At 46.9% G+C, this 24,769-nt stretch overlaps 1 protein-coding gene across 1 annotated transcript in view; it reads right to left on the bottom strand.

Moving 5' to 3' along the window:
- The window catches only part of SNX18 (sorting nexin 18), a 162,020-nt gene extending 137,507 nt beyond the window's left edge, over positions 1-24,513 (bottom strand). Inside the window, exon 1 of the mRNA XM_069627267.1 lies at positions 22,406-24,513. Within this exon, the coding sequence (XP_069483368.1) occupies positions 22,406-23,945 (1,540 nt within the window). The 5' untranslated portion in view covers positions 23,946-24,513. The remainder of the gene's footprint in view (positions 1-22,405) is intronic.
- Between the last annotated feature and the right edge of the window lie 256 nt (positions 24,514-24,769).

Below are 24,769 nucleotides of genomic sequence, written 5' to 3'. Positions count from 1 at the left end.
TTAAATGGGTCATATTTCATTTGGGTGCCAGATTTGGGTTCGCTTAATAGTGCTTTGGTTCAATGTGCACTAAATAAAAAGGCGACACACTATGGTGTTTGCTCGAAATAAACCACAAATATTTATTTATAGTGTACACACCCCTTGGTGAACCTTAGCATGCTCATTACTCCGTCCGTCACATGTGAGCCACACTGCTCTCCTAACAGGAGAAGTGATATAGCGGATGTACCACATGTTTTGGTGGGAAAAAGTTTGCCTGGAGCATTTTCCTTTCCTGTATAAGGAGACTGCAAGGACCATTTATTATTACCCTCTCCCCAGGCTAATGCAGTTGCCTAGGGGTCTCGACTACTACACAGTTTGCGTTTGAGGCAATAGAAGGTCACAAGGGAAATGCTTGCACAAACATGATGCTTTCCCCGGCCACACAGCCATTTAGTGGTTGTCCTTATTCTTCAACCATCCAGAAGAGTTGGCGTTTGCCTGTTGCTCCCACGTATGCCTACTGAAATACTGAGGATCACTCCCAGAGTTTAAGCATGCTAGGTGTTTAAGCCCTGAAAGTGCAGTTGATAAAACAGAGGAGATTTGCAGGCCATTAAGGTACATGTATAGCTCCACACAGGATGGTGAAAATAAAGTATAACAACTTTCTGCTCAACATAAATATTGTGATGCATGTATGTTTTATGTCATCTTTACGAAACAGACCATTACTTTAGCTCCTCAAAACCATACATTGTATACACATAAACTGGGCTCAAATCACATCTTACAGAAAGTGCGATCCTGGACAAATTGCTTATTTTCACTTTGCTGCCATTTTCCAAAGTTGTGATGGCAGGTATAGGTTTCCTGGGATAGAGGCAGGAGGAAAGGACATCCGGTATTGGGGTTTACTTTGAGGGAGTGCAGGGAGAGGATGCCAGGTATTGGGTTTATGTAGTTGGGAATGAGAAGGCAGGATATGGGTTTTGTGTCGGAGGGTGGAGAGGCAGACAGCAAGATATGCATCTTTTGCCAGCTTGGCTTGCATTTGCCTCTTAGCACCAAGCCAGCACCTTTGCATGGCTCTGGCTCAGCTCACGCCATTAATTCTTTGGCTCCCCCAACTCTACCAGACTGTGCCAAAACAAGACGTTGTTCAGGTATCCAAGGTTTGGAACGTGCAACTAGCATTGCTTTTGGCAGAATAAAGTATGGAGTGGAGAACTGTGTAACTTACAAATAGAATTGGCAATAATGACCTTGCAAGACGACGATGATTGTATGCAGGGCTATTGAAAACGATCATGACAAGCATCATCACCAACGTTGTGCACAAGCTTGGTGCGTCAACTAGGAGCACCACTAGATCCTTCCTCTGTCTTCTGCGCCCAGTAGCAAGAATCCAGAGTGAGCATGGCTGGGGTGCAGCATGAATCTGTGTGCAGAAGTCTGCGATCACACGTATTTGACAGTCTGGGACCGTTTTGTCGAGTTTCATGATCTTTTCAGCGAGTGTGAAACTTGCTGTCGCTGTATTACCACTCTCCTCACTGCATCATCAGCAAAGATAAAGACAGCAACGCTGACCAATGGTGCAAGGAATTAGTGTCCCGTTTGCGTGTTAAGCTTGCTTGCTCTACGCCGTCTACGGCCTTCCATTCTAGTAATGGAAGCCAGGCGAACAAAACCTTCAATAGGCACTCCATAAAAACGGGTACCTGGATGGGAAACCTTGAAATCAGAAAGCACCGCGCAACTGGAATCATTTATCAGAGACAGCGCAGCAAACGTTTTATGGGGTAAAATGGTAGCAATTTCACATACGCGCACTTCCTGGAAGCAGGTTACTTCACCAGAGGGGTCGGGGGCGGGGGTGAGCGCTGGGCTGCATTGCATGGGCGTGAAAGAAAAGAGACCTGAAGGAGGCGACCCCAGTGTCCCTGCCGGTCTCTGCGGCGAGCAGCGTGCACCAAGGAGCACAACAATGCAACTCTTTGCAAACACCATCCCGCATTCCAAGACTCTCCACTTCTGTGCACCTTCACCCTCACCCAGCCCCTCCGCCCAACTTTCTGCAATATCAATACAAAAAAATGCAACTTTAAAGGCCCATAAAACAATGCTGAGTCCGAAACGGATCAACGCAAAGAAACCAAACACTTAAGCCCCGAAAAAGATGTATACAATTCCCTGTGCATGCCCAAGCGAAGTTTGCTGCAGAGGGGCCTGCAAGAAATTACTGTCACTACTCCAAGGACGAGCATCACAACGCTGAGCTCCAATGTAACACAACAACTTCCCTGTGCACGGTAATGAATATGGCAGTGTCATCACTACTTCCATGGCGGTCGGGGGCTTACTTTCTGTGACCAGGGTGAGGCCGACTCTGATCCGCACCGTGGGGGTGGCTATTTGAGGGACGCTCAGAGGGGGAAGACGGCCCTCATGGAAGTCGGGGTGACTTGCCAAATGACATGGTATTCCACTTCCTCCATTGAGGATACCCCATCCATACCCAATGCCTTAATGGCATGTTACCTCCGCTCATTCCCCTAGGAAAGAAAGTGAAGACCTTCTAACAAGATCCGACTTACTCTTTACAACTCATGATAACAGCTCCTCCGACTCTGCTTAAAAGTTATTCAGAACTAACTTACATTTAAAGACTTCTGAGGACTCTCACCCAGACTTTCCCTGTAAAACATCAGGAAAGGGCTTCCCTTCCCATAACTGCAAGAATACTGGGACGAGGAAGATGAGCTGAGTGATGAAGAGCGGAAAAAACCAAGAACGCAAGTTGCACTCTAGTTGTTGGGAGCGTGTATCAATAGCCGTGAGATTTAAAGTGCAGCAGAAGCTGATTACAAGCAGCTGCTGGAGAGAGAAAGCTGCTCCTCCCAGTGGAGGAGTTCCGTTGAGCCGTCCGGCTCAGAGGAGAAGAGGAAAGCTGTCCATGAGAGAAGGTATGCTGCAAGAGCAGAAGAAGCCAGCACAGGGCTCCTGGGCATCCGCAGGTGTGCAGGGGCAGCGTTTACCTACCTAGAGCCCGACATGACGCAGACGGGCCCAGCACGGAACACAGAGAACCTAAGGAACGAAGAAGGCGATGTAACAACCATCACCAGCTTACTACGAGGGGAACGAAGCACACAAACAAGAACCGGTGAATACCCAGAAGGGAAGCAGGGGCACCGGGGCGTATTGGCAGATATGCCAAGGGAAAATTGTGAACAAAGCAAATAAGGCACTTGAAAGAGAAGGAACCTGTGAACATTTTATTGAAAGGGGAAAAAAAGTAAGACTCTTTCATGAATGTCAATGTGTACAATACACATTTAAGAAAAGCCCTAGCAGGAATAAATGTGTTGGAAAGTGGGTGCACAACCTGCATGAAGAAACGCCCTGGCAGGAGAATATACCAAGCAATTACAAGTGTATTTAAGAAAGCCCTGGCAGGGGAGTATACCAGGCAATCGCAAGTGTGTTTAATAAAGCCCTTGCAGAGAAACACACCAGGCATGGACCATTTAAACACTGCCTATGAAATACATTGTCACAAAGGAGTCCCGAGAAGGATATATCAGGACCAGCCAAAGGCTTTGTAAAACCAGAGAGAAGAGGAAGTGAAAACCTGGCAGGATGTACACCAGGTATCCTAATAGGATGAAGATATAGAACAAACTCGTTTTGAATATCAGTTGTGTTGTGAAGGAAGAAACACTCAAGGAACTGATATCTTTGAATATACAACACTGGAAAAAGAAATCGCCCTCTGGAACAAATAACTCTATCCTTCTAGAACTTTTGTGTTGGGGTTATGCCTTTTCCCCTTTTGAATATTTTCCCCTTTTGAATATTTATAAATCAATGAAGGCCAAAGACATTACCATTTTTTGCCTTAGAGGTTATTTTATTAGAGTGTGAAAGCCAGAATATTATTTTGGAAACCGGACGGCTTTGTTTTGGCCTTTCACAGAGCCTTCGTTTTGCTTTTTGGTAGGGAATCCTCTGTAGTGCAGGCCAGAGAGGCATTTCCTCACCCTGTTTTATTTTTATAAAGGTTTTTGACCAAAACCATGAACCCCTTGTATCAGTCTCATTCGTGGCTCCTTACATCACCTTCTCTTAACCCCAAATTACTCGCTAAGCACTCTGCTGCTTCCTACCTAGATTTGTGCTACAGAAACCCAACTATAAAACTCCATTTCTCAGATTATCTCAACAGGCCTAAATCAAAGTTCACGCACACTGAAAAGGCAGCCAACTCCTCCTGAACTACATGTGGAGGGCTGAACCCTGGGTCAAGAGTGAGAGACGGATGTTAATAAACAAAATTAAAAAATTTACTTTAAAAGATCCATCAATGAAACAAAAAAAATGTGAAAAACGCAAAGCTATCACCAATTTGTGCTTTGGGATTCAAAATGCCACCTCTCTTTCTGTACTACAGAATGTGTGTGTATTATATATTATGCAGCCTGTGGTAGCGGCCGTGTAGTTATGGATACGTTGCTCAACTCATAGAAAGAGCACTTTTTGGGCGGCTTATAACTCCGCTCCCCCTGGACGAATACTTACCAAACTTTCCAAAAAAAAGCATATGGCCCGCTCTGAATTTTCTTGGCAAGTTTGGTGCGATTTCGTCACGGGGTCCCAATTTTTTTTTTCCATAGACATAATGAATAAATAAATAAATGCGCTCACGCCTGCAGCCCAAACCACAGGACGGATTTTCACCAAATTTGGTCCCGAAAGCGTGCTTTTGTAAATTTGGTGCAAATCCGTCCAGTCTTTTTTTTTTTAAATGACCCAAAAGTAGGTCCAAAAAAAATGAGTGATATCTGGCTCTGCTTCGTGGACCCATTTCCCTGTTGGGCATCCAATTGGATGGACATCGGACACGCCCACTGATTGGATGGTGAAAAGCGAGAAGTGCGTCAGATTTTTGGAAACGTCTGCCATGTTGAATTCGCGGACATCCGCCAATGTCCACAGTACACCACGGTAGAAACATTAAAAAAACACAACATTGCATTTATCAAACAATCTCTGGGGAGGTGAGGGGCGATGAGGATGGGATGGGATAGGGCCGTAAGAAGCCAAAAAACTGTTGTTTTTCATTCCCGAAGTCCACGTACAGTCCGGATGTTCGGGTACAGTCCTGTGATGTTCGCGAGCACTTCAGATGTTCGGGGACATCTATGCCTGTTTCTGCATTGCAGGGTTGGTGAAAAGCAGTTCATGGATGGATTATAACTTTGATGTCACTCAATGAAACTGCATGAAACTTGGGAATTTTGTTCTAGACTTAATTCTGAATGGTTGTGTGTGTGGAGCTGTTTTGTCAAGAGGGAACAAATATTAGAGGGTGTTCCCAAAATAATGTAAAGGCTTATAAATGTGGTGCAATTTGACAAATCTGCAAATAGCGAAACTATTTTAAATCTAGATAAAAATGTTTTTTGCAAAGTTTGGTGGGATTTCCTCAAGAGGGGGCTAAATATAGAGGAGGGCGTCTCAACATTTTTAGATGGCTTATAACTGTTGCCGTTTGACAAATGAGGACAACCGTTTTCAGAAAGATTATAGATCCAACCATCAATGTCTGTGTAAAGACTAAATGGATTTTGTCAAGTGGGGGCTAAGTTATATGACTATTGTATGTAATACATTATGGAGGAAAAAAAACATGCATTTTGGAAAAAATAAAACATGGGCAGATTTCAGGCAAACTCCTGGAAGGAGCATTGGCAAGGACCTTAAAGCATGGTTTTGCAAATGTGCCCGTGTTTTATTTTGTGACAAGTATAGCATGTGGACATGGGCTGTGGCTAGAATGAACGGGTGACGGTATAAGGTCACGACTCTGACAATCTGGCTACTGGCCATGACCGCAAGGGAAGGAAAATGGTTTTAAAGTGCCCATGTCCACCTGGGACCAGCTATGTGGTAAAGTTATTCAAAAGTAGGATAAGTTTGAAACGGGAAAAAAAAATGTGCTTGTGGTAATATGGTCATAGGGTTCTGACTTCGCCTTCTGCAGGCTCCCATGGGAAAGGGAAGAGGGGCTCTTTACGGAGCCCCGCCTTCTCTTACCATGGTGGCACCCCTGTTTCTCGCTTTGGGAACCAGGGGTGATAATGGCCTTTACCCCTCATTGCAGGGGCTGCAATGGAGGATAATGGTCCTGAGCCCTCGTTAGCTATTTATTTATAACGCACCAAAGCCCGCAGGCATCAGAGAGCACACAGACACACTTCGCGTGGGCCGATAACTTGGACTGACGGGCTGTTATCCCCCAGTACTTGGAACGGGAGATGAATGTCACATTATTCCCATTAGCATACCACAAAATGCCAATGGAAATGTTGGAAAAAAGTAGAGTCTATATACTTCAGTGAGAAATGTAGAGTAGATGAGTCTAAGATTTTGTTTTAGTTCTATTTTTTAACTGTGAAAGGTGGTTCCTAAAGGAACCTTTCTCTAGTTGTCTTCTTTAAAAAAAAAATGTTTGCAGGTTAGAACGTAAACTGAGGAGGGAAGTGAGAGAAGAGGCACCAAGCACTAATATGGAGGGGCAGGTGGACAGGGGAAGATGATGCGCGTGTGTTACTTCTAAGCTAGTGGACAGTGTTTCTCATGCTACTTGATTAAATCTTCAAAACGCACTTCGAAATTGCTCCCCCCCGCACAGTGGTGCGCTGCAGTATATACAGAGGACTGTTCTCTTCCAAATATATGGATCAACAGCCTCTTTTATTGCTTGCAAGGTAGCTGGTGGGATTTTGTGTCCCACAGAAGTAGGCTGTGTGGTTACAGTATTAGTTGAAGAAGATGACAGACAGCCTACTACTTGCTAAGAAAGGAACAATCTTTCTGAGATCATTGCGGCAGTTGGATTTGGTGTGGCGGCGCATGGAGGTGATCCTATAGGAGTAATGTCCAGGTAGTCCGCAAATGAGAGTGCATTTCACTTTTGTAGCTTTAGCCTTTTGTACATTTCCATCAGTGGTAAAGAACTGCCACACTCATGATTCTCTCTGGGTGCTAGAGGTAGGCACTTCCTCTACCTCATCTTCTTGGTCCTCTTCATAGTCTTTGAAAATACTACACTTTTTTGTGTGGGTCCTCCAGCTGGTGGTGGTGGCTCTTGGGGAGGAGGAATGGCAATAGCTGATGCCATTTGGAAGATATATAGCAGTTTTTCTACTATTCTTCCAAGTATGTGCTTTGTTCTAGATTGCTAATGGATAAGGAGTAAGATTAGGTGTAGGAGCTGTGCAAGGATACATTTTGAGCTTGAAAGTTCCTAGATCAGTAGAAAATGCAGTTCCAAACTGTCCTCGAAGCAAGGACCCGAATGCGAAGTGTGAATGCGTTCATGGACACATCATCATACAGCGCACAAGTGCATGGTCATTTTGCACTGTGCGGAAGGTCCACAATGACGTCAGAGGTTCGCAGACATCGAAGCAAAAACAGTGGAAAAAGTATAGAAGTGTTAAAAATGATGCTATAAGTTAGGAAACGGCAGAGTTTTAAGGTGAATCGTTGTAAATTGGACAAAAACATTGCTATATTGGGGTAAGTAGGGCAAGCATGATATTAGTAAGTTGTAGGAAAATATCATGCACTGGTAAAAACCCATGGAATTCTCTGAAAAAAACGTTAAAAAGGGACGTTTTGGTTACAAGTAAAACCGAAAAACCTCAGAAATTCACGAGTTATGGTAAGCTAAGCAACCATAACTCGCGCCACCACCGTGCACTGCTAAGACTAACACCCAGGACAAAGATGACATCATAAATGGCATTGATGACATAACATGTGAAAGTATTTTTGATGAAGTCAGTTGTGTTTATAATGTTGCTTACATGATGTCAGGGGTGATTGTGTAATTTAATTTTAAACATGTAATAACTAGCTAACAATTCAAGACTTACTACACACTTGTGCTAGTACAAACAATACATATGAAGACACACAATGGATACAAATAAAAAGGCACATACAGGGAAACTAAAGTAAGGAGGCAAAACAGCATCATCAGAACATTTTAATAGCATTAAAGTTTATCTTCATGTATACAAATTAATTATGTGTCTGAGGACTGCCTATTGCCCCATGCACGTGAACCATGAGCTGAGACCAAACCTAAAGGAAAGTACTTTAAGAACATATGACAAGGTTAACGTCTAGATATTCAGCACCTTTTTAATTTTAATATTCTGACTATCAGTGAACAAAAACAAGTGGGCCAGATATGTGATGTCATCAATGACATTTGTGATGTCATCTTTGATGTCCTGGGTGTTAGTCTTAGCAGTGCACGGTGGTGGTGCCCGTTATGGTTGCTTAGCTTACCAGAACTGGCGGATTTCAGAGGTTTTTCGGTTTTACTTATAACCATAACATCCCTTTAACAAAGTTTTTTCATATATGTGTGTGTGTATATATATATATATATATATATATATATATATATACACACACACACACACACACATACATATACACACACACACGTGATTGAGCTTGCTTGCAACTCGTCCTCCAATAATTCCAATAAAAAGGTATAGAACAATCCCACTGCACTGCAGCAACTGCTCGAGAAGGTTGGTTGCCGCCCTTGGATCACCATGGGCAGAGACGTTTTTATGGGAGGGCAAAAGGGCACTTACCCAGGGCCCCCACCTTGGAGGGGGCCCCACAAGGCTATTTGATCTTAAGAAGATTCCATTGTTCACCAGTTTTAAATAGCACACGTCAGGATATTCTATGGGGTGCTGCTGAGCCTCTAAACCCATTGCCTCTGTTTTGGCAAGTGCATTCTGCCTTGATCAGTTCATCATGAATTGCTTTCTGTGTTCAGTGTGGTATACATAGTTTGTGTGTTCCTTATGGCACCACTCTGTAGCATTCTTTCCTTCCTGAGGGAATTATGTTGATCGTGTGCAAAAGGCAATGGTGAAATGCATATTGATATATTGAGTGTCACAATGGTTCAGAAGTCAGCTCAGTGTGTGAAGCACCCAATTGCAGAGATTTGAGTTAATATGCAAAATTATAATATCACATTCCAGCAAGGCTGGCTGAGCCTTTCCTATGTCTGACGTTTATAAACCTGCCTGCATATGTACTTGGTTTTGCAGAACAACTGCTATTATCAGCAATGCAATGACACCAGATAGGGGTGGCTATAAAAACTAACATTTCATCCGTATGGTGAAGGTCTAGAAATTGGTTTGTTCAGATGGGGTGTTGTAAAACCTAGGCAATCACCTCCAACGATGGCATAAACTGTTAGTCCAAGAGGTGAATAAGTATCCAAATTCAAGACTATGGAACAACGGCATTCATGTTTGCATCCTGGATTTGCCAGCAGACAATACAGTGATCTTGGTCAAATCATCTCATATATTATACATTACTGTGCTGTCTTCTGTGAGGTTTGCCTTCTTGCATGCTGCTGCTGTTATTTAACTCATTAGTTGATCTTTCTTCCTATTTAGGCCATTTGGGTGGAAGGGTTGGTAGAAAGAAGAGAGCGGACCATATGCTGCAGGCCTCTGGCAAGCAAATTTTAAGATCTGCTTGTTTGACACAAAAAACAGCTTGCTTGTTGGTAAAAATCAAAAGGTTTCTATGCACGTTTATAAATGAAAATGTCACATGCTATTGTTTTGGAAGAATTTAAAGCTTTAAATGATGATGATTTTGCATTTATATAGCGCTACGAACCCTCAGGAATCGGAGTGCTGCTTATTATTACCCACTGTGCTCATCGACGTCGGAAGGATGAAAGGTTGAGTTTGGCCCCGCCGGGATTTCGAACCTGCGTTGGCAGGCTCTGCACGGATGTCAAAGCGAGCGCTCTACTCGCAGTGCAAGCTAACCGGCTAAAATACAATACAAACCCAGAAAATTAGTTAAATCACAACGATTGGTATGCTGGTTCTTATATACTTCCCTCGATGGTGGAGAGAATGAAGCTAGAATTTCCATAACACCCTTCTATAATATTTTTTTTTAAAATGGTCATGTTTGGTAAAGTGATTTGTGTACTTTCGAAGTCTGTTTTTTTAATAAAATAAGATTATTTTCTCGTTCTTACCATGAACTAAAACAAAGTGTTCAAATGCAGAAATTGCAGAGTTGGCATAAATCCCAGTTTCATCCCTTAACCAATGTGTGATCCTGGGCATCTCATTCATTCTTGTATTGCCTAATCTCTCAATATTGCCAGTATCTAAACCTTTCAAAGTGATTTCCTTCTCATGGTATGATCTTCATAAAAGCCTTAGTCATGGTTTCACTGTGTTAATAGTGAGCATGTTTATCACACACCACAGGCATTTGTTCCTTTGATATCTAATGGCAACACTATTTGAAAACCATATCCCACTTCTAATCTCAGGCTGTCTGGATAAAGACACCTTCCTGGTAGCTTCTAATCTGCTTCCACTATCCTTGCTACTGTATGTGTAGCGTTCACCTTCCTTCCAAATTGGTGGTCTCTATCCATGCATGACCACTTTTGCATTCTGTGAGGCAGCTAATGCGAGTTCTCTGTCCAAAATGGGTTACATGTACCTTTTACATACCATCCTGAATTAACACTACATCTACCTTCCTGGATGTTATTGATAAAAAGTATCTTGTATGTACTAGAAAAGTAACCCCTTTGTAGAATGCTAATGTGGGTCTTCAAATGCTACTTGTTTATCATTCTGATTAGAGCAAGAATGAAGCGGGCAAGTGGACTTAAAGGGAGTAAACGTGCTTATTATGCTGCGAGACAGCATATCAACTATAGGGTGTGTGCGCGATAGGTAGGGTGTGGGGGGCGCAACCAGCATTCTTGATCCCTTAATTCCTTTGCCGGAGGGGGGCCCCAAAGATGTACGAGCAAGATTGGACGCCCATCCTCCTCTACCAATCGCTGAATAATCAATAAAACTGTGCCCATGGTCTCTTTGTTGCAACTGGAAAAGAGGCCTGTGCTCTGATGGCACCCTTCATCGACACATCAAATTCGAGTGTATGGGAAGGGTTGACTAATGAACTGAGGCACTGCACTGCCTGCTACCAGGCACCAGTGGGGTAACGCGCACCACAGACAGCTTTCAGTGATTCACTTCCGGCTCAACCGCAAGAACCTGTCCAACCTCTTCAACATTTCTTGTGAAAAAACAACTCCACTCAACTGAATGGCCCAATTAATGATTTTGCCAAAAACAAAAAATAAAAGTCAAGTTTAGCATCCCATTTCTGAAATACAGTTAAAAAAAAACAAAAAAAAGGTTCATTGTCAAGCCAGCAGTATGTCCTCACAGTTGCAGACAGTGGCTTTGACTGCACGTGGGACCTTATCATGGAGGGCAGCTACGAATAGAGGGGTTTTCCAAAATAGAGGCGACTGAAGGATGAATGTGGAGTCTTCTGCATTGACTTGCTCAAGATGGCTAAAGCATGTACACAATTAGCGCCTTGGTTAAGCGTTTGCCCCTCACTTGGAGCACACCTTCACCTAGCGAGTGTGAACCCCAGCAGGGTCTACTCAGCTCTTCGTCCTCCAAAAGTAAAACCATTCAGATATTAACAGTTAGAAGTGGAAGAACTCCAGCATGAAGCGCTATGTTTAAAAAATATTTTTTTTGGAATGACGATTATGATACCCCCTCACAGATTTGCGCAGTAGCAGCGTTGGCAAATTGTAGGCTCTAGAAATATGTACTTGTATTATTAGTCTTTCATTCAAACAGAGGGAATCTCTGACTTTTAGAGAAGTGGCCCTCGTAGCGGCACCTTTGGACTCCCGCATGCCCCGATTGCACTGTTTTCGTAGTGAACAGACGCCCTCTCTCCCACCTTTACATTAGCGAGTTCATTTAAACAGGCAGGCATACGCGGGCACGACCAAAGAGAGAGAGACGCATTTGCTACCAGTGTCTTAAAGGGCTTTCCCAGGAGGGGAAACGAAAGCCCTGGATGAGCACATCCACCGCCACACGATAATCCGAGGAGAAAATACTGACCTTTCCCCCAAGAATGTGAGATTACACTGGCCTAGTTAAAATGGAGCCAAAAGATTTCCATAAGGTTACAGCAAGGCAAGTCCAGCTGAGAACAGAATTAGCCCATTGATGCTACAATACCTAGTTCGGATGCACATCTCGTTTCTTAAGAGCTCCCAGTGAGTACAGATATGCGAATTTAGGCAACGGAAGCTTTACTGACTTGCGCAGAATCACACAGTTTTAGCAAGTGGGGAAGCTGGGATCAGAAATCATGGTCCTAGGTTAAAACATCTACAACTAGGCCACGCTGCATCGAGGTGTGGCCTCAACAGATCGGCCCAATAATAATGTCTTTTTTTTAATATAATGGTTTTGTAGCTTGGTTATTCCATCTTATTCCAATCCCTTGAATAAGAGCTTCTCATCAATAGTGGCGTTAAACCTCCCAGTCACACAATCCCTCATCTTACAGCACTGAGCGCCCCTCTCACTTTACAGAAAGCCACTGCTAAAAAGACGGCAAGTGATATTTACTGGAATTACGACAGTAATGTCGATACTGTTTCCCACAATAATTAGCAAAATGTGAATAATCTCACCTTGACAGATCGAGTAGACCGCCAGGAAACAACCAAGTGCAGCTGTGAAAGCTACCCTTGGACAGCCCTGTCCTCTCCGACCCGGAGTGGGATTAACCAGGGGAGAGAACAGGGTAGCCAGGGAAACCCTCGATGGGGAAGAAAACCCTGGTAGAATCTGGAAGTGTTGTGGATCCGGATGGTTGATGAATGTTTTCTACGAGTGGCTGTGGGCAGGAAGGCTTTGTCTGGATGAACAAAAGGAAAATGATCAGAGTAGTAGTGTAAAGAAGGGAATGGGAAGTGGAAATTAAATGGCACAGTAAAAGGGTTCTCACCAGGGAATGAAGGAGAGGATGATTGATTTAGGGCTTCGAAGGAGAAGAGATCGGGAGATGAGAGCTCTAAAAGAAATAATACTTGGGTCAGAATCTGAATCGGGAGAGACGGAACGGAATTCCGAGTTAATGTCACTTACAGCTATTGGGTGTTTTAGCAAGGATGAAAGCAGGGTTGGCGTAATCGTGACGCCGATGGATATCTGGGCGTGATGAGAAATCCCGAGAGATAGCGAGACCGGAATGGGAGCGACAGTCTGGAGATGAGAGCTTGAGAGACAAAAAGGTTACAGGGTTAGTCGAAAGTCAAATGGTAGAGGCAGAGATTTTGAAATCCCTAGAGGCGAACTCACAGAGCGTCTGTAGAAAACAGAAGCGACGCAAGGAGTTGCCGGCTTCCGTGTTTGATAAAGGATCACGTGAGCAAGCCGGAACGTCTCGGAGAAACGTGAAGAGTCTAGACCGCTTCTTTCAGAACGGAAGTCATCTTGAGAAGGATTCTCGGGAGTCGCGTAGAGAAGGGTATCACACAACCGATTGCGAGCCCATAGTGACCACCTCCCACAATGTGTAACAGCAAGATTCAGTCCTGTCATGGGGTAGAATAGCATCATTGTACACCTCTTATTCCAATGTGGCTGGAATAGGGTTGAAATTGGTCTCTTCTTCCTATAATGTTGTAATAATCGATATGTCCCGAGGTCAAGGATGACAGGTGGCAGGTAAGTGTCCTTTATTAAAGCCCAGAAAGACTCAGATAAGCAGACGAGTATACAGAGGAACGACACACCGGGTAGGCAACACCATGAGAAAGTTGGAGGCTCCGACTGACACTCAGAGAACATTCCATGGGCTGGCATGCAGCAGCAATACATGCACGCTTCCATTCCCCCACACACAGGAAGGAGGACGAGGTTTGGCTATGTATTCCTCAGTGAAAACACACGATGCCAGAAAGCAGGATATTTCCATCCTTGTAAGTGGAAAAGTGCACGTCAGTCAATGTTTAGCGATTGGTCTCTACACTGGATGGCGACTTTAGGCCACTTCACCGCCTATGGTCTCCTTTGGTTACATGTTAACAGTCTGACACGAGCTGCACGCCTCAAGAGGGCACTTTTATATGCGAGATTATCTTCTCTCATCATGTGACATTCAACATACGCTGAAGGAAATGCGGATACCTCTGTTTTGTAGGTCACAACTGCACTTGGGGATTTAATCATGTGAATCATGTGTTGGAAGTGAAATGTTTTGCAGCAATGTTGACTTTAGCCAACTGATTGTACAATCAGCCTGTTGCGCAACATGCCATGTGCTAGAAACGCCTTTAAGCCACTCCTAAGGCGATTCTTCTCTTGTAACTCTGGGACTTCTTTCTCTTCCCTCCCCCCATAGGTTTTGCTCGCTTGTATGGCATGCTCATGAATGTACTATGCAGGGTTTGACACTTTACACCATCAAATAAAGTTAATGAATGTTCTCCTCTCACATCATTAGACAGTTAGTATTTAATAAAATCACTAACAGGAATATTTAGAAATATTAGGAACTTCTGTCCAGGGAGCTCACTGGTTAGGAATATTTTCTTGGTTTATGGACAGAATAGCATCGAGATGAAAGAATTGTGTCCAAAAGTCGATGCACAATCTCTTGGTGTTGGTCCCAATAGTCCAGTCCATGAATGATCTCACTAGTTCATTATACACAACCCCTAATCTGGTTAAGTAGGGTTCCGTTCCTACACTACTTAAGAACAATCAAATCTTATGACGGGACCAAGATCCCCTGCAGGGTAAACACTGTAGGTAGCACTACATTTGCATTCTAGGATATTTAAAAAATATATATATTCATGAAATTTCGACTATGAAAATATGAAGCTTAGGAAAGTAGCGGCACCAAACACGACTCGGGTAACTTTGCCAATGTGTTTAAGACTGATAATTTAGCCCAATCCGCCTTTTCTGGAGCCTGCCTACTTTCATGCATTCCTGGCGAAAAGCACTTGCGTTTGAAAAACTATATTGTATATTTGATGTGCAGCGTTACTGCTGCAAGAGTGTGAGTGGCCACAGTGAGAGGTGCAGAGGTAGGACCAAGCTTCGCAACAAATACACATACCACCAAGCAATAGGGCTGTCGAGTATCTTCAAATTACTGTATTCTGAAAAAGAAGGGTGAGGTGCGGGGGAGGAAAAAGATGGGGTCAAAAAGGCCAAGTTAAAAAATATATTTGAAAGAGGGGCCGAGTTTCCCCCCCTCCCCCCCGCTCCAGGGCGAGTTCACATGGGGGTGATGGGGCAGCTTGCTTGCACGCAGCCCGATTTGCTGACTCTTCCTTGGAAACGCAGTTCCGTCAGCAGCAGCAGCAGTCTGGCGGAGAGCCGCGCTGCTCAGCGACACCGAAGAACAAAGAGGAGAAACACGCCGCTGACGAAGGGAAACAAACAGCTCCTAATGAAACCCAGGCAGGCATGAACCTACCGGCAGGCCCGGGCTTGCCTTACACTCCACGCATGTGGGACGAATTATCGGCAGCGTTTTACGGGCGCAGGGCCGCAAGCACGCAGCTCTGAACTCACGCTCAAGGCCATGGAGTCCTGCTTTGGAAAATCCGTATTCAACAGTTTATGATTCGCCCTGCTATCGAGAAAATAATCTGAGGGCACGTGGTGTTGGCACGCGACAGCAGCAAATGAAAGGACAGGTATGATGATTTTACTGACAGTGCAACAGCGGTCACTAGTCTCGGGAGCACTCAGTCCACTCTATACCAGGCACAGTCTTCGAAACGGTTCTTCTAGAGGCTCACAGCGCTGGGGGCTCCCGAGCAGCAGGGGCAGTGTGGCCAAGTAATAGAAGGGCATCTGACAAACTTCGCTCCATCAGGCGCAGGCTATTAAAACTACACGTGACACAGCAAACACAAGAACACACTGTGCACGTACAGCAAATCCTCGTTTCGCACCAGCAGGGCGGCGATAGAAAAGAGAATCCCCTGGGGAAGCGGAACGCAGCAAGTAGCACTGTGCCTGCTGCCCAGCATTCCCCTCGCCAGGTAAAAGATGGCCACCAAGCTGGGATCCAAGCAGCGAACTTACCCAATAAGCTCTCTGGAGAATGCGGACAATCGCCGGTGTGATCATCATAATTCTGGTCTTTTCTATAGAGCTGCCATCACAGTGGCTCCAGTTTCACAGCGCCCGGCAACCAATGCTAGTTTTTACACTCATTATTAACCACAATGTGGTATTCAGTTATCCTCGGGGGGGGGGGGGGTAGGTGGCCAACTCCACCTGCCAGAGGTATGGACACACACAACCATCTTGCAGCTAACACGAGTGTGTTGTGTTTGGGCTATACTCCTTGCTAAACATCGTAGCCAGAAATAGTAAGATGCAAAAGAAAAACTCTACACAAAATTATGTGCCTGGCTCCACGTCCTTGTCATTACAGCCGAATCACTGCTTGCTTGACATGTCACATGCATCTAAAGACCTGCACACTTAACAAGGCAGAGCAGCCGCTCTCACTCAAATCGAATCTAATACAAGTGAGGCAGGCACACTCATCCTCAATAAACAACAAATCACAACCGGATCACCACTTATAAAAGCATGCATTGGCCAAGCCAATGGGTGATGGCCTGTCACATGAAACATACCAAGAGCAGCTTTAAATGCCCTAATAAACGTCATGTCGTCACCAAAAGGACATCTATGTTGCTTGTGTCATTAAAAGTGATACCAATCAAAATAACACAAAAACACACTACAAAAATAGAAAAAAATACACTTTTCTCAAAACCAGAAAAGGCCTCCAATGCACACCTTTTAGCAAGTGAGAATGCCACAAAAATACACAAGGAGAGAATCCTGGCATCAACAGGGCAGGTGCTCATTCACACACATTGGTCATTGACAACTATCTACATGAATAATTTCTGGGAACAATAGGTGTTGCCAATACCTAAACATTGGGGTGCAGCTCTCCAGATGGTTTGGGACTACGATTAATAATGCCTCATCATTGGATATGTTAGCTATGACTGATGGGAGTTGAAAAACATCAGGGAAGCCAAAGGTTACATACTCATAGAGGGAAGGTAACCAATTAAGTGCATGATGCAGATCACATTATCCGATTGATGCAGATGTCAAAACGGCTGAAAGCCGTCTAAGACATGCTAGTAACGTAGACGATCATGGTGCATTACCAGCAGCTACGTTTGACTCCTCAGCCAATTGGTGTCTTAAAGTATGGTAGGAGTCGTGGAGGTGTATCGATCAAGAAGAATGCAAATAAACAAGTGGGGTGGGGGGCCTGGGAGTCCCTCTGCCAGACATTAGTCCTGGTTGCAAGAGCCTTACCCAAAGTCTTTAGCTCACTATCTTTCACAGAGGGGAAATAGCCGAAACATATCCGTCTTTTGTTTTGCCCTGGGGCAGTCCAGCACCAACATGCTAGGCAATTCTCCTCTGAATGAGAGTACCAACAACAAACCCAGACACGTGTTTCGGTCTGGTTGGACCTCATCAGTAGGATGGAGCTGTGCCTCTCTAAGAAGAGGAGAATTGCCTCGCATTTCGGTGCTGGACTGCCCCAGTGTAGGACAAGACTGATAGGTTTTGGATATTTCTCCTCTGTGAAAGATAGTGAGCTAAAGATTCCGGGTAAGGCTCTCGCAACCAGGACTAATGTCTGGCAGAGAGACTCACACGACTCTCCTTGTTAATTCGGTTGAGAAGAAGACATCAAAATACAATTTGTTATGCAATAGAAAAAGGCTAGTAGCTGCAGCTTGTACGTCAGTTAGATGGGCAGAACCCAATAGCTCCCCCTTCCTCACATCGGCATTTAGCTCCTGCTCATCAGATCATAATTTGGATCTGTACAGTGGAGAGGAGCAGCAGGGTGTGATGGATCCCTGCAGCGAAGAGGAGAAGGGTGCAATGGATTCCTGCAGCGAGGAGGAGCCGCAGGGCGTCATGTATCCCCAGAGAGGAGCAGCAACATGTGAGGGACCCCTGCAGTGGAGAACAGCAACATGTGAGGGACCCTGCAGTGGAGAACAGCAACATGTGAGGGACCCCTGCAGTGGAGAACAGCAACATGTGAGGGACCCCTGAAGTGGAAAGCAGCCGGATGTGACTTAACCCTGCAGCGAAGAGCAGTGGGTGTGAAACCTTAGAGGCTCTGCATTGGCTGCCTGCTAGGATATGACAATTCCTTAATACAAATTATTGTTACATGAAATGAGCCCAGTTCTCAAACCAACTCCCGTAAACAAATTTTGGTCCCAAAGCACAACCTGTGACAGACAGAATTCAGGTGCACAACATGTGGCAAAAAAGTGGCTCAGAAAGTCAAATTGACTGATGCTGAAATTATACGGAAATTGAAGGGTACTGATGAAACGAGGGGTGCCCAATTGGCTGAGCAGAAGGGGGTGGGGAGGTGTCCCTGAAACCTTTCCACCATGCTCATTACATGGCCAATAATGGCGCAGACAAATGCAGGTGGAGCTCTGCCATGGGCCTAGGGGCTTAACTATGAAGCAGAACCTGGCAAGTGTACAAGTTTAAGACAAGCCTTCGGTCATCTTTTCACTGTGCCATAAAGGAAGTGAAACTGGACGTGATGGGGGGGGGGGGGTGGGAGAGAAGCATGCAAGCGCACCAGGGTAAAAGGATAACTGTTGCTAAAGTTGAGGGCGTGGGGTGCATCAAGACTCACTCTAGTGATCGCCTCTTGCAAATGCTGGTCCCTCTCGCCCACTCATGAAAAATAAACGCTGTATTACACTGCATGTGTAGATCTATTCCAAAACAGATTCACGGACATTTGGTACTTTCAAGTTGTCAAATGCCCGCGAGCATCATAAGGCTCATGAAATTAAGAACCCGCTTTCTTGAAACTATGCTTTAGTTAAGGAAAGGCTTTCATTTTACAGGTACAACTGTCATGTTTGCTACAATTTTCCCATCCTAAAGGATGACCTAAAAAAGTGAACGCCCGTTCTTCTGGGCTTCTATGGACAAAGCGAAACAGTTTCTCTATCTCTTAAGCCAGGTGACATTCATTGTAAAAGTCATAACGTGTAAGCCATCCTGCTTCACACAGAGCCAGTGGATAGTACTGAAGGGAGGCACCCCACATGATGTCTGTTCGGCCCTGCATGTCAGGCGTGCTGTAGCAGCATCCACAAGCTGCCGGAACTTACCCCTCAAATTATCCTCAGCCACACTCAGTGGTGTGGACTGCTGCCCTGGAAGTTCTCTCTGGCAGGAATCATTGGCAGTTACTGCTACCTTAAGGCGTGTAAAAACAAGCAGAGTTCTTAGATTCAGCTGTAAAGTACGAGAGCTCAGTGAGCGAATAGCTTGTGGAAGGGTGAGTGAGTGAATGGAATGTGGAGCTGCCAGGGACTTTGGGGTTCCAGAAGTGGCAGTTATGGAGAGCAGCAGTGGAGCCCAGCCTGAGAGGACGTGCCTGCCTATCTCTCCTGCTTGTATCTTCTTACTTTGACCTACAACTAATAAAGAAACCCTCCTTTTGTACCGGCTGGTGTCCCGAGCTTCACCTGTGTCCTGCCTGCATTCATTGAGGCTCCCAAGGCCATCATTTGGCGACTATGTTCAATTCTCACTATTGTGATGCACATTTTTGGGGGTAGCTATCCCATATTTGTGTAATGTTGCGTTAGGTTTCTTGCATAACATGCCTACCTCTGCTTGTGGGTACTGTGGCGCACCACTCCTGTGGGTGCGTGGGTTTTGTGTGTTCTTTGTCTAGTTTGTCACTTTCCTATCGTGCGTCTGCCTTTTTATTGTACATTTCTGGAGAGCAGTGGTACTGGATGTTTTAGGTGCGTTAGATATTGGATGTTTAAGTGGTCGGCAGTTGTCACAGTGGTGCATTCGAGTTTGTGTGTTTTGTTGGTCATTTGACGGGAAGTCCCAATGCTAGTATGGTTGCTCTTTATAGTGACGGAGTCTTTGCTTCGAGTGAGGGTGTGCTAGGGGTGTCAGACCTAGGCCTGGGGGTGGTAGACCCAGGCGGAAGGAGCAAGGTTTTTGTATTTGGAAGTTTGCGGATGTTAGTCGTAGATAGCGTCCTTAGCGACATACCTGTCCTCTTGTGGATGTTATGTTCTCAGGTGTGACAGGCCTAAGGGTGTGACGTGGTAGGTCTTAGCATAAGGTGTTTAGTTTCTCAACATGTTTATCTTCCTGTCTTAACTGGTTTGTGTTTAGTTAGAGAGAGCTTTTCTTACAGTGGGATTGTTGATCTTGGTCGTTTCCTTTTAAGGGAGGTGTGCAGTGATGCTGCATCTTATCTGTGTGTGTGCGCGCGCAATAGCTTGTGGAATGGCGAGTGAATGGAATGTGTAGCTGGCAGTGACTTTGGGGTTCCAGAAGTGGCAGTTATGGACAGCAGCATGCAAGCCCGACCTGAGAGGATGTGCCTGCCTATCTCTCCTGCTTTTATCTTCTTACTTTGATCTGCAATTAATAATTAAGCCTTCCTTTTGTACCTGCGGGTGTCCTGAGCCTTACCTGTGTCCTGCCTGCATTACTACCGGCTCCCACGGCACATCAGTATCTTTGAGCAGCCAGCATTTGCAGGTTCAAACCCCCAAGAGGACAACTCCATGCATTCTTACAGGTCCAAACAATAAGTCCCATGGAGTAGGGTAATAATTAGGCAATAAGCCCTGAGCCGTGGGGGCATTAACAGGTCCGGTAATCCCTCTGGTGCCGTCGTTAACTATGGACCCCATGGCCATTACCGGATGCAGTAATGCCCCCACAGCGAGGGGCTTATTGCCGTTAGTACCCAGGCCAGTTAGACCGGGCAACTAATAGTGTTTTTTTTCGTTTGCCAGATGCTTTGGCTGTTGCGGACCAGGAAACATAGTCCCTTCTCCCTTTCCATGGCAGCCATTAAAACGAATGAAAAAAAAAGTAAATAAAAATGTGGCCGCCATGGAACGGGAGAAGGGACTACACGTAGTCTCTTCTTCCTTTTCATCGCGGCCTGAGCGAGTTCATGAGGGACTGGGAGGAAGGCCGGGGGACCAGTGAGTGGGAGACGAAATACTGCAAGCAGGATTACCGGCTGCTAAGGCTCAGAAATGCAGCAATCGGTGCCTAGATTTCACTGTCATTATGGCGAGCTGGAAACTAATTCAGCACCAAGAAAGCATTAGATTAGTGAAGTGCTTGTAAATATTAAGACATGTTCAAATATTAAGGGCCTATATGCATGCCCTATTACTCCCAGACTGGAAAGCCGAAAAATATCAAATCATACAGTCCCATGTTGGAGAGGGCATTAAGGGCTTTAGTGTATGGTCTGGCTTTGATCCTGCGTGTCCCCATGGAGCCAAAGCAGATGCCTAGTTGCACCTGCACCAACATGAAACCGTCAAGGGGTTCCCAGACAGGGATGAAAAAAAAGGAGCACAAAAATGTGAGAGTGTGGTGACAGCAAGAGAGGCTGGAAACTCAGGAAGTGTGGTCAAGAAACAAGGTGTGTGGAGAAAGGAAAGAGTTAGATATTTGGAGTGCTGAGGTGAGACAGGGCCAGAGTCGAATAGGGGCTGTTAAGGAATTTTAGCAGGGCCAGACTATAGGGGGAAGTTGATCCGCTGTCAAACCATAGACTGTGTTGAGGATCACTGGAGCGACAACATAGTGAAGGAGAGGGGACCGTTAGGTTTAGGAATGGTGCAGGCGAGCTGATTGAGACTAGGATTTCACAAAAGGAAAAAACGGTATGGTTGAAATGCCGGTTGGTGTGTGGGCCTTAAGTCGGCATAAAACGGGCAGTTCTAAATTAATTAAGTAGGTTGCCTTTGCGGGTATCACTCTTGGAAGGCTCTTCTCAACAGGTTTGGATCCTTTCTAGGCACATAGGAGGCTAGAACCACATCCTTGTATGCCCTCCCAATGCCATGCTCAATGCATGGGCCGTTATCCAGGGCAACATTGGCAAACCTTACAGGACCTGCCTATAACACAGTACCAAAACAATAGGCAGTAGTGGCTACCACTTACCACAGAAGATTGTACTTGCTTACCCATTGTATTTGGAAAACATCATGGTGCACATACATGGTCTAGCAGGATTAAACTGCTGAATCTGCACCACAAACACTGACGTCTTTGATTAAATAAGCACCCAATAAATGCTATTTGAATTAACTATTAAAAACACGGTAGGCTAATAAGATCATTTACCATTAGTCACACCAAAGATTTCCCTGTGGTTCCAACGAGAAGCATAACTTGTACATCAGAAGTTATAACCCCTATAGGTTGACTTAACCTTGACCGCGTCAATGGAACCTGCCCGATTGAGTGGATGCATGCATTTATTGCCCTACTGAAGGGTCGGAACCTGGCAGTATGCACAAAGGAAGAAACACCATTAGTAAGAACGTGGATTTTTGGTCATATATGTAGGTTACCTTTCTGTACGTGGATGATGTCTGGAAAGTTTGCCAAATGTCCCTGATAAAGCGCCAACAAATCCAAGATTGGGTAGAGGTCCTGCCGGGGCTGCTCAGCGAAAAGTTCTCCAATAGCATCATAGGCCTCGCCGGTGAAGGCAATGGCCTGATTGAGTCCCCCTGAGTAGTCCTGGTTGTCCATCTCAAAGGCCTGGCTAAGCCCTTTGATAGAGCCCCCCACCCGCTGGTACTCCTTCTTGAAGCCGGTCACCTGCTTGCGGGCAAACTCGCCCACTGTTTGGTTGAGTTGCAGCACGCCGTCGTCCATCCTCTTGGTGAAGGTCTTGAAGGCGTCAATCTTGATTTCCACTTCGGGCAGGTCCAGGGCACCCGGAGGGTTGCTGATAGTGAGGAAGAAGTTGGCACCCACCATCTCATCCTTCTCGGACTTGCGCTTGCCCTGCTTCCAGGCCTTCTCATCGGTGCAGGTCAAGAAGTGCTGGAAGGCATCACACTGGGCCAACACCGGGTGGCTAGTCATGTGGTCCATCCACCAACACAGACCACGCCGGCGCTTGGAAATGAAGTCCTCTTCGAAGCGCCCCGTGGCCTGCTTCTCCGGGATGTGGGGCACGGAGATGACAGGGAACTTCTCCACCAGGCGGGCATAGAGCCAGTCAAAGTGCTTGTAGCGCCGGTGCACTTGGCGCTCCGTGTGGGTGGGCACCAGCTTGTAGGAGATGTAGCTCTTCATGCCCTTGAACTTGGTCTGCTTGGTGGGGTCGTCGATGGAGCAGGCGAACGGGTAGGGGTTCTCCTGCCACTCGGGCCCGTGGGGGCCCAGCACCACGCAGAGCTTGTCGCCGTCCTTCACGAAGCCCGCCGCCTCCCCCAGCACGAAGGCCTCGCCGCCCGACTTGACGAAGGTGGAGAAGCGGTTCAGGTTGCGGCTGACCGTGGCCGAGCCCTTGCCGCCCCCCGCCACCTGCGGCAGCCCGGAGCGCACCGAGGAGGCGTCTGAGCGGGTGGAGAGCCGGTAGCGGGCCGGGCCGTGGCCCTCGTAGTCCGGGTAGCCCGGCGTGCTGGACTCGTCGGTCACCGTGGAGCAGCTGTCGTCCCACTCGTCGTCCCAGTCGTCGTCGCTGCCCTGGCTGGCCTGGTAGTGGGGCTGCTGCTGCGGGCCCGCCGGCGGGTAGGACTGCGAGAGCCGCTGCTGCATGAGGGCCAGGGCGCCCGGCAGCGCGCTGTCCCGGTGAGGGGGCGCCAGCGGCTCCGGGGAGAAGCCCCCGCCCGGCAGGTTAGCATAGCGGGCCGGGTAGTGCGGCTCCGGGGCCGGCGCCGGCGGCGGGAGAGGGGGCGGAGGGGCCGGCTCGGCCGCCCGCAGCACCTCCACGTAGGAGGCCGGGAAGAGGCCGCGCTGGCCGCGGCTGTTGACGCCCTCCAGCCAGCCCTCGATGTCCTGCGCGCTGCACAGGCTCAGCAGCTCCGACTCCCGCAGGGAGATCTCGCCCGGGTTCTCGGATCTGAAGTCGTAGAGGGCGCGGGCCTGGAGCGCCATGGTGGCGGCGAGAGAGAGCGGGTAGAAGAGGCCCCGCGAATGGTGCAAGTGATGGGGCTTTACCGCGGGGGACGCTCGGTCCCGGATGCAGGAGGAAGTGGAGAGGCCGGTATGCACGGCGGGGACTGGCCGCGCCGGCGTGGGGTGCGGAGATGGGCGGGCTAGAGTCACCCCCGCCTGGGGCGAGGGAAAGCTCTGCACTCGCTTAATCCCCCGGGCATAAGTTCCTGCCACGGGACGGGCCCGCCAGCCGGCGCCCAGTCCTCCCTGACACCTTCTCCGACTGCAGCTCTCCGCCCCGCGAGCGAGGGCTTGTTTTCTATTTTCCCAGTAGCTTTTCCTGGTTCTACTCTTTAGCCTGGGCTCCCTGCTGTCTTCCAGAGGAGGCGCCACCCCAGCCAAGGTGGGCAGCAGCAGCACCCCGTGGGGGGCGTGGGCTTCCCGTGGAGCGAGAGGGTCCCAACCCCGAGCCTCTCTCCTGCTCTGCCTCCTCCTGTGCGACTTCAGGGCAGGCGGCCGGGTTCACGCCTCCTCTGCTGACTGCACACACCCTCCCTTCTTTTGCTGCTGCTGCTGCTGGCCCTGCACCCCCTTCCTCCGCTCGCCACTGCCGCTCCCTCCCCGCCCCCTTCCTCCCCACGGCTACCTCTACCCCCATTGCAGGCTGGCTCATCACACATAACCGTATTTGAGCCCGGTTGCCTTTTATCATTTCCTCACATCTCTTTTTCATAACCACGTCCCGTGTCTTTCACTCTACTACCCACCATGTCTCCCCGCCTTCCCAGTGGGCTCTTCGTGTTTCTAACCTACACGGGCATGAG

Source organism: Ambystoma mexicanum, chromosome 6p (assembly GCF_040938575.1).
Source record: "Ambystoma mexicanum isolate Mex_15411 chromosome 6p, UKY_AmexF1_1, whole genome shotgun sequence".
NCBI classification, from domain to species: Eukaryota; Metazoa; Chordata; class Amphibia; order Caudata; family Ambystomatidae; genus Ambystoma; species Ambystoma mexicanum.
Note: the sequence above shows the minus strand (reverse complement) of the source record. Positions and strands in the feature narration are given on the sequence as shown.